Genomic DNA, 9844 nt, shown 5'->3' with positions numbered 1-9844 from the left:
CGTTTGGGACTCTGGTCTCTGGATGAAGTTGAAGTTTAGGGAAGCGGCTGTGCGTTGCTCGGAGCTGTCGTTCATCGGTTGTAGGAATCAAAGATAACATCAACTAGCATCGAAGAATAGCAGAACATGGCGTCAGTAGTTTTCAATATTATCTTCTAATACTGTGCATATATCACCAAGTACAATTTTAGTTTACATGTAGTTTTTGTGTGTAAAATCGCTGCAGTAATTACAACTGTCTTATTGATAGATGTCAGTTTCAAGCGGTTTCACGTCATTCAGATGCAGAGAGAGTCTTTTTAGGAAATATTTACAGAGGTCCGGAGGTCAGTGACCTCATAGCTGGCTACGGCCATGATCGAATTGCAAATTTGCAATGTTTACCAAAAATGAAAAAGAAGACTTGAAACAAATTGAAAGTTCTTATATGCATGAAGTGCCTCATGATCATTTACACCCACTGATGCCCATCTCATCCTCACTGACATCCCCTCCTGTACTGCCCAGGTCTCAAAACAACCATTGAAACAAAAATAGTAGAGTGGAAAAGATTTTATTTAGTGAAAATTTACTGGCAGTTGTCCATGATGCGCCTCATGCTCATGAACCTGGTGCCGCTGAATCCCATGTCCCTGAAGCTCTTGTACTCTCCGGGCCTCATGTACATCATCTTGCCTCTGTAGTGGGCCTGCTCGTACATCAGCCAGTGGCCGTCCATCACGTTGCAGGACATGCAGTCGTTCATGCGGTAACGCTCCTGGATGTTGTCGCAGTCCTCGCTCAGCTCATGCATCTGACCACCGAAGTTCTCCCTCTCGTAGATCTTCATCTTGTAGGATCCTCTGTGCTGTAGAGACAAAACATTTGATCACAAACCATATCAACGTTATCTGAAGGAAATACTGTTTAGAGACCTGCTGCTGTACCATGGGGATGTTACGGCAAGACCTGATGCAGTCTGACATTCCCATCATGCTCATGTAGTCGGCGTACTCTCCCCTCCTCATGAAGTACTGGTTTCCCATGTAGTTGGGACGGTCGTGGACCATGAAGCAGCCGCTCTCCACCCTGCAGGAGTGACACCTGCTCAGGAAGGAGGTCAGCTCAGGGCAATCGCTGCTGGTCTCATAGTGACGACCCTGGAAGTTCTTGTCCTCGTAGAAGATGATCTGAAAGCACAACAATGCACCATTTTCAGTGAGCTCTGAGAAGCTTTTTAATCAAGCTTTATACATTTGAAATTTGGGATTTTTTTAATGGCTGGATCATTCCCAGTACCTACCTTGCCCATGGTCATGATTTTATTTTGGTTGGTCCTCAGGACTGAGTTGTGGCTGCTGTGTATTCATGTCGGTGGTAACCGTTACTTTTATACTTGCTCAATGTGAAAAAAAGTATGTAGGGCTTCTATTGTTGATTAAATCCCTGAGCCAGCAGCATGCCATAGTAACCTACGGAGCAGTCAGGGCGCTGAAGGGTTATTATCCAGCACTATACCACTCTGGTGGAAATGCATTTACTGTACACATGCAGTATTGTTCTCTAACAAATAAAGAGAAGCTTCCAACTGTAATATCATCGACATCTCTATCATTCACTGTGTACTGGATATTTCACACACTAAATGATTAAATATATTTTCTTACAAATACAATTCAGTATCAATTTATATTAAAATATCAGAAAACAAAAGCAAGTTGAATGTTATATAATTATCTGGCTAATGATGATTTAACTCCAACCCTCTGAGATAAGCCTTTATTGATTCCCAGAGGGGGAATTCAGGTGTTGCAGCAGCACAAGGACAGAAATAAGTAGAGATAAATGTAGAGAATAAATAGTTAGCAGTATATGTAAATTAACCATGTGTATAGAGGATGGAACCTGCCAAAATCAAAAATAATATTAAAAATAAATGCAGGCATTAAAATGCACTCTGCACTCCATGACCCCATGACATACTTTGAATGACAGCCACCTAATTTGCATGATGAGGCAGAAATGCATGTAATGCAATGAAATGTAAAAAGAAATGTATAAATAAAACAATACAGAAATAAATAAGTTTGGGGAAATAAATAGGGGGGTGAGTGCAAAGAGGAAAATCATGCAAAAATAAATATATAAATGCAATCTAATAATGAATAAATACATTTAAAATAATAATTGTAATGATAAAAATAAATAAATAAAAGGGTAAATTAAATAGGGGAAGTAATACAAAGATTTTCATACGAAAAATTTATTAAAAAATGATTTTGTGGGTTCTCGTGAATGCTTACACACCCCTACAGTACATTCATGCAAGGAAAGATTTATGTCGACGGACCTCGACTATAGCGGATTTCCACCTATGGAAATATGTGTCTGAATATAAATAAATAGATAAATAAATACAGAAGCAAATTAAAACAGAAATATCTATTTGTCACATTTTAGCAATTAATAAATTCATACATTTATTTTTTATATTATTTTTGGTTCATTTAATGACATATTTATTTATTTATCGAGTCATTTATTTATTTTTTATTTTGGCAGGTTTCGTTTTCCATACATGTGTACACTTGTAATGCCACTAATTCACATCGTCACCTAACTTGACCTTTGCCCTCTTTAAGGATTTCTTTTTTTTAAGCAGTGCCCATTTATGTCGTCGATAAAAGTAAAATGAAGTCTGAAGAGACACTTCTGTTTTTCGAACCTGATCCCCCTTTTTATTATGAATTATTCTCATAGATAACTACAACTATTTATTGCTGTGCCTCCTCGAAATGGGCCCCATTCAGTGTTACAATAAAGATTATGGAAGGAATTACAATGCAGCTCTGGAATTGACTTTAAATCCTTTTATTTCAGTCAAAAAGTATTTTTCAGTACACAGTTCAAAGTATGCATTTATACAATAATACAAATGTGACTTAGTATGGTTCATTCTACCTCTGTTTTTTTGTTTTTTCTGCATATTGTGTATCATTTCAGCAACAAATTATAAGGTTTTGTGTGTATTGAAAGTTCATCAAATTGCACTATGGGGTGATGGTGAGACTCAATTCAATGAGAAAAGCCTGTTAAGGTGTTTTGAGTTGAATATGTTTGGTATGATGACCCTGACAAAGGCCACAAGCTGAATTGCGTTGGTCGTACAATAGACCTTATTCATAGTAGCAACACAGTCTCACAGCAGTTGGTGAAATAGTCACGAAATTTAATCTGTTTGATTCGTGTACATAGACACGAATTTCCCTTTTTTTCGTGACGCTCAGCACGACTTTCAACAACATCTTTTTCGTGCTTCTTCCTACCAATGTCCAGCAACATGTGATGCACGTGTCAGTTTCCACTCCAGTCTTTTCAAAATAAAAACACTTTGTTATGTTCACTGTAATGGAAATAAAATCCCCAAATTTTAAGAAATTACTGACATTTTAGTACAACATTTCAGCTTTTTAAAAAAAACTTTATTTACACCAGAGCCTTGCAGCCATCGTTAGCATCATCGTTAACATTATTACTTTCACCTGCAATTTTCCTGCTATGACTTGTCTATTCTGTGTGCTGTGAAATTGGCCATTAACGTTATTTATACTACAAGTGTTAATGGAATTTCAACACTTGCTAGTTGAACACCGACATGCTATATTTCTATTTATTCTCTGTATTTTTGTTAACACTCAAATAAACTATATTGTGTCATGTACAGTATGCAGTAACTTCCAACCTGGTCTCACTTTCAACTCGTCAAATACCGCCGATTGGTCATTATAAACCCACCTGCGGCTTTATTCGAAGCAAGTGACACTGTTCGTGTGAAACTAAAAGTAACATTGACTTTTGTCAAATCAGTCGTTGGTCACGTGAATCATCGGTATCATTAGTCCGTGAGTCGTTGGTATCATCAATCCTGTGAGTTACAAGGGTCGTAAGGTCGTAAGTGACTCGCTGGTGACGTGAGTCATCAGTATCGTCAGTTGCGTGAGGCTAGTCAGTGAAGTTTACATCAACCACGACCGTTGCCTAAACCTAACTAAGTGGTTGTGTTGCCTAACTTCCTGTGAAAACAGAAGTTTATTTTGAAAGGACACTATGTATGTAACGAGCGTATGTTGGCACACTGTCCCTGGTCCGTCCAAAACTAGCGCAAGAAGGGTACCCTGTACGTCGGTCTCCGGTGCCGAGGGGCAGAGAATGTGTTGTAATTTCAGGAAACGTGTAGAATATCATGCACAGACTCACAACTTCCATTTTCATCCTTTGAAATTCATTTTTAATGTCACGTGCATCATAAATGACATAACACATTTCATAGGTAGAAGAAGAAGAAGTCTTGAAGTGACTGTGGGATACAGTAAAATAGCAGCATTCACTACAGCCCAAACTGTCCTTTGACGTACCGGAACAGCTGGATGCTGATAATTCATGCAATTTTTTTTGTCTAATTTTGTGCCCAAAATGTCCTCCTGTCTCACTGGATGGTGCTTTGAAACTCAATTATGAATTGATAAATTCTTTATTAATATTCGTTGATTACATTTTCAAGTCTGGAGCCTGTTCTGTTCTTTAACAGGAGTCCATGATGCGTCGGATGGATCCGATCTTCATGTCCATGGGACCCATTCCCATGTCTCTCATGCTCCTGTACTCTCCGGGCCTCAGGTAGAGCATCCTGCCTCTGTAGTTGGGCTGCTCGTACATCAGCCAGTGGCCGTCCATCACGTGAACGGACTGGCAGTCGGACATGCGGTAACGCTCCTGGATGGAGTCGCAGTCGTCCATCAGCTCATTCATCTGACCTCTGAAGTTCTCCCTCTCGTAGATCTTCATCTTGAATGTACCTCTGTGCTGTAAAATGACACGTGAAGAGACAGAAGATCACGTTATAATAGACATTTCTTCTGTCCTGCATTGGAGAATTTTAAGGGTCAACCACAAAGCTTCCTATACCGTGGGGATCAAGCGGCTGGAACGGATACAGTCACTCATGGTCATTCCCATCAGGCGCTGGTTGTCGGGGTACTCTCCCCTCCTCGCCAGCATCTGGTGGCCCATGTAGTTTGGACGTTCGTAGACCATGAAGCAGCCGCTCTCCACCCTGCAGGAGTTGCACTTGCTCAGGTAGGAGGTCAGCTCAGCGCAGTCGGCGCTGGTCTCATAGGAGCGACCCTGGAAGTTCTTGTCCTCGTAGAAAATGATCTGAAATCAAAACAGCACATTTTTTTTAAAAACAATTGGCACATAATCTGAAATGTTATTATATTACAACATAAAAAAATGATCTCTTACTTTGCCCATTTTGGTGTTCAGTTCAATCCCTGATTGCACGGGTACTTTGATCAGCCAAACTGTGTAACACTTTTATACCCACCATGATATTTAAATGATCTATGGAGCCATTGTTTTCGAATATCTTACTCAGCAGTGTAGCATGCAGGGCTATAATGTTTGTTGAATCATTCTGTAAATGGTTATTATTCTAGACTGTATGCAACTGGTGCAGTGCCAACTGCGGGGGGCTCAGCTATGAGGTACAGGTGGGTGACAGTAGCATATAATGTATCAGCTGGCACCGTTTTGTGCTGTCAGTGTCAGGAGGTCTGTGACGGTAGGAGTGTAGTTAATTACAAACTTATCTTATAAAGTATTTTACATTTTTATAGATTAAACAACCCCAAAGTCTACGAAATAGTTAATTAGCTCCACTTCAACCAGATACACTTACACATGAATACAAATATTATAATGATCCAATAATATAATGTATGATAGTATAACACTCAAAGGGGGCATTTTTCTGCACTGTTGTATTTTCTGAGCAGCTGTGAAGCACCTTTGACTCTGGTTTTGAAAACGTTAAACCTTTATTTGAATTATCATATACATACCGGTACATGCATGAAAAAGCGCTATGGAAAGAAAGTTTACTTTACTTTTAAAAGTGCAGTACATTTTGCTGATCATACTTAAAATACCAAGTAAGTAAAATACTAATACAATTAAGTAAAATTTACATTGCAGGAGGTATTTTTACACAGTGGTATTGCTTGTGACATGTGACAATTTGATATTTATGTTTTAATTTGCTTTTTTTTATTTACCTTTGCATAACTTCCCCTATCTATCAACTCTTCAATTCAATTTTCTCTTTTATTTATTTATTTTTTATTAACTTTTAAGCTTATTTATTTATTTTAGCATTTATTTTTTATTTATTTTAAGTTCACTTGTAAATGTATTTATTCCCTATTAAATTGTATGTATTCATTTATTCTTGCATGATTTTCCTCCATTATTATTCAATATTAAATGTATTTATTTCCCAAAACTTATTTATTTCTGTGTTCTTTCTTTATACATTTCTTTTTACACTTCTTTATGCATTTCTGCCTCATTATGCAAATGAGGGGGGTGTCATTCAACGTATGTCACGGGGTCAGAGTGCAGAGTACATTTTAATGCCTTCATTTATTTTGAATATTATTTTTGGTTAATTTATAACTCAAGTTTAAGTTTGTAATTAACTACACAACTGCTATCACAGACCTCGTGACACTGACAGCACAAAACGTCAGAGCTGATACAACGTTTGCTGCTGTCACCCACCTGTACCTCATAGGAGAGCCCCTGAGTCATTTATTTATTTACTTTTCATTTTGGCAGGTTCCGTCCTCCATATTTCAGCTTATTTATTTATATTTTTATAAAAGTAAATCTAAAAATACATTTAAAACATACATTTTAAATAAATAAACAATTACATTTTAAAAAAAATAAAAGATAAATGCAAAAATAAATAAATAAATGTAAAATAAATAAAAAAATATATTTTAAATAAATAAAATAAATGCAAAAATAAATAAATGAATGTAAAAGTTAATAAAAATAAATAAATAAAAGGGAAAATTAAATAGAAGAGTAGATAGAAAGGGGAAGTAATACGAAGATGAATAAATAAAGAAGCAAATTAAAAAAGAAATATCCATTTGTCACATTTTTGTCACAATTAATAAATGCCGGCATTTATTTTTAGAATTATTTTTGGTTCATTTAATGACATATTTATGTATTTGTTTATTGAGTCATTTATTTTTAGAATTATTTTGGATTCATTTAATGACATATTTATGTATTTGTTTATTGAGTCATTTATTTTTAGAATTATTTTTGGTTCATTTAATGACATAATTATGTATTTGTTTAATGAATCATTTATTCATTTTTTATTTTGGCAGGTTCTGTCCTCCATAGAGAAAAGTCATCTATGTTTGGAAATATGTGCTGTTTAATGATTAATAAGAGCACATTTTCATATGTACTTACACTAATATTTACATCAAATTGCATGGCATGAAAGTGTTTACAACATGATGCTTTAAGAGAGGATATATTAAAATAACTTGACTTACAGCTGTTATGAAAATGTTAGATTTATGATCATGGGTAAGAATATGTTCATAAAGTGAAACAATGACAGCATGTTTGGTGGTTTATATACAATCTCATAATATAGTAATGTAACTACAGTATGTATCTTTCCTGTATTTATATATCTGTACCTCACTGGCATGCTGTTTAGCTGGTGTGTAATTTTGAGTTTGTACATTAAAGTGGTAATCCTGCCATACAATGATGCACTAGCTCAGATTTAACCTCACACACACACACACACAAAAAAGCCCATCTTCTATTTGATATAAAACAACACGATGACAAGGTGGCGTTTGATTCCTCGTTCGTTTTATTCAACACATTTCTTTTTCTCTGCTTCAACAGGAATCCATTATACGCCTGGCAGAGCTGAGCTTCATGCCGCTGAATCCCATATCTTTCATGCTCCTGTACTCTCCGGGCCTCGTGTACATCATCTTGCCTCTGTACTGGGGCTGCTCGTACATCAGCCAGTGGCCGTCCATCACGTTGCAGGACTGGCAGTCGCTCATGCGGTAGCGGTCCTGGATGTTGTCGCAGTCTTCCATCAGCTCGTGACTCTGGCCCTGGAAGTTCTCCCTCTCGTAGATCCTCATCCTGTAAGAGCCCCTGTGCTGTTGTTGAATACAAAGAGGACGACATGTCAGCACTAACCCACAGTACTTTCTATCCCACATTTTAATAGCACAGCAGGAAAATGAATAAAATGAGCGATTTATTTGACCATTTTGAATCAATATTATGTTAGTTAGACATTACAAATCCTTGCATACCTGAGGAATTAAACGGCAGGATCGGATGGAGTCACTCATGCCAAAAGTATTGTAGTCGGAGTACTCTCCTCTCCTCAGGAAGTACTGATTCCCCATGTAGTTGGCCCGGTCGTAGACCATGAAGCAGCCGCTCTCCACCCTGCAGGAAGCACACTTGCTCAGGTAGGAGGTCATGTCCGAGCAGTCGCTCAAGCACTCATAGGAGCGACCCTGGAAGTTCCTGTCCTCGTAGAAGATGACCTGTAGAAAAAGAAAAAACACATTTGGAATAGTCCTGAATATGTCCATTTTAAAATGTGCTCTTGTAAGCTTAGATTGTTTCCTCTCTTGTTTACATTTGGGTGCCTCCTAAACTGAAAAGTGCTTGTTTTCTGCTCTACTCTCTACATACATACCTTGCCCATGTTTGATGTTCTGTGTTTGTGGGAATCTGTCCAACAACCTGTGGCTGCCAGGCGGCTTTTATACTTTATACGCTCTGTAACAGGGTTTTGTTATTCAAATTATCTGGAAGCTGATGAATAAGCAGCTCTGCGATCGCTGTTAATTTCATTTGTGCCATCATGATCCAGAACAAAGGGGAGGGGAAATGGGTGGAAGACACAAGGCGGGGGTAGAGGAGGGAGAAGAACTGAGCTGCAGTTTATACATTTTCCCAGACTGGAGAAGATTAGAAAACGGAGTTTGATCACAGTCTGAACGGTCTGCCTGGAAGGATTTGTCACGCTTTGTTTGAATGTGGCACTATAGTTCAGACTGTGGATGTCTTAAGAACAGGGATAACAGAGTTCAAATGGCTACAAGTCTATTTTATTACATTTACTCCATATTTTGATGCCCTGAAATGTACCCAACCCACAGCAAGTGGCTGACAAATGAGGCGTTGTGCTCCAGCCTGTTTGAGGAAATGAGAATATTTATTTCTGAACTCTTATCATACTTCATCTCAGTGTTTATTTTAATGCCAGTAGCACATGAAAACCACAGTCATTAAATGCATCTAGCTAATGTCACATTGTGTGAGTGAGTGAGTTACAAATGTTAGTGTGAGTAAATTACTTTTGACTCAGTGGTCGTACGGTATTTTACTTCTATTAGTATTGTTATGATAGACCTTTTCCACATACAGTAGACATTTTGACTTGTCAAAGCAGGAAAAGAACCCAAGTGTTACTAATAAACGTTAACGACGGCTCTGTTCTGTTCAAGTGTCCCAGTAAGCCAGCGTTCATTATACCAGGAACCTGAAACCAAAGCAGCTATTAAATGGAATTTATTTTTGTGTTACTAACTGAAAACATAACTCACAAACTGGTCATTTAGATTCACACTAAGGTGTTTATTTAGATCCTAATATCCAGCTGTGAATCCAAGTGTTCAACAACAAAAGGCAGGTTTAGTGAGGTCATCAACAGATACAAATAACAACAGAACAAAATTCTAACAAGTGAAATCTTTATTGTGCATCCTGGAGCCCAGTGGTTTATGGTCAGCCCAGTCGCACAGCAGTTCGTGAAATAGTCACGAAATTGACTGTTTTGATTCGTGTCCATAGACACAAAATTCACATTTTTTTTCGTGATGGTCAGTTTGAAATCAGTTCTTATGTAATCCACTTAATTGTGAACCAGGAAGTATAGAGATTG

The 9844-nt window shown here is 37.6% G+C and overlaps 3 protein-coding genes across 4 annotated transcripts; all 3 read right to left on the bottom strand.

Moving 5' to 3' along the window:
- Positions 1–537: 537 nt before the first annotated feature.
- LOC141781800 (gamma-crystallin M3-like) lies at positions 538–1415 on the bottom strand. Of its 2 annotated transcripts, none has more exons than XM_074657644.1 (3): positions 1283–1415; positions 915–1169; positions 538–847 (listed from the first exon to the last, which is right to left on the bottom strand). In XM_074657644.1, exons 1-3 carry the CDS (start codon positions 1295–1297, stop codon positions 569–571), a joined length of 549 nt encoding a protein of 182 aa, XP_074513745.1. In that variant the 5' UTR covers positions 1298–1415; the 3' UTR covers positions 538–568. The 2 variants fall into 2 exon arrangements, with proteins under 2 accessions (XP_074513745.1, XP_074513746.1); XM_074657645.1 differs by having other exon boundaries at positions 927–1169.
- A 2824-nt stretch (positions 1416–4239) lies between these two features.
- On the bottom strand, positions 4240–5435 carry LOC141781802 (gamma-crystallin M3-like). The gene is made up of 3 exons (XM_074657647.1): positions 5284–5435; positions 4945–5193; positions 4240–4842 (listed from the first exon to the last, which is right to left on the bottom strand). Exons 1-3 carry the CDS (start codon positions 5290–5292, stop codon positions 4561–4563), a joined length of 540 nt encoding a protein of 179 aa, XP_074513748.1. The 5' UTR covers positions 5293–5435; the 3' UTR covers positions 4240–4560.
- Positions 5436–7717: 2282 nt separating this feature from the next.
- On the bottom strand, positions 7718–8744 carry LOC141781811 (gamma-crystallin M3-like). The gene is made up of 3 exons (XM_074657658.1): positions 8594–8744; positions 8199–8438; positions 7718–8039 (listed from the first exon to the last, which is right to left on the bottom strand). The coding sequence occupies exons 1-3, from the start codon at positions 8600–8602 to the stop codon at positions 7764–7766; spliced, it is 525 nt and encodes a 174-aa protein (XP_074513759.1). The 5' UTR covers positions 8603–8744; the 3' UTR covers positions 7718–7763.
- Between the last annotated feature and the right edge of the window lie 1100 nt (positions 8745–9844).

Source organism: Sebastes fasciatus, chromosome 14, assembly GCF_043250625.1.
Source record: "Sebastes fasciatus isolate fSebFas1 chromosome 14, fSebFas1.pri, whole genome shotgun sequence".
NCBI lineage: Eukaryota > Metazoa > Chordata > Actinopteri > Perciformes > Sebastidae > Sebastes > Sebastes fasciatus.
This window is presented reverse-complemented; position numbering and strand designations above follow the sequence as displayed.

Coding starts and splice junctions, on each gene's coding strand:
- LOC141781811 (XM_074657658.1), bottom strand. Junction 8,040..8,198: donor CCTGCCGTTTAATTCCTCAG/GTATGCAAGGAT, acceptor ATTCAACAACAG/CACAGGGGCTCTTACAGGAT.
- LOC141781800 (XM_074657644.1), bottom strand. Junction 848..914: donor TCCCCATGGTACAGCAGCAG/GTCTCTAAACAG, acceptor TTGTCTCTACAG/CACAGAGGATCCTACAAGAT.
- LOC141781802 (XM_074657647.1), bottom strand. Junction 4,843..4,944: donor CCAGCCGCTTGATCCCCACG/GTATAGGAAGCT, acceptor GTCATTTTACAG/CACAGAGGTACATTCAAGAT.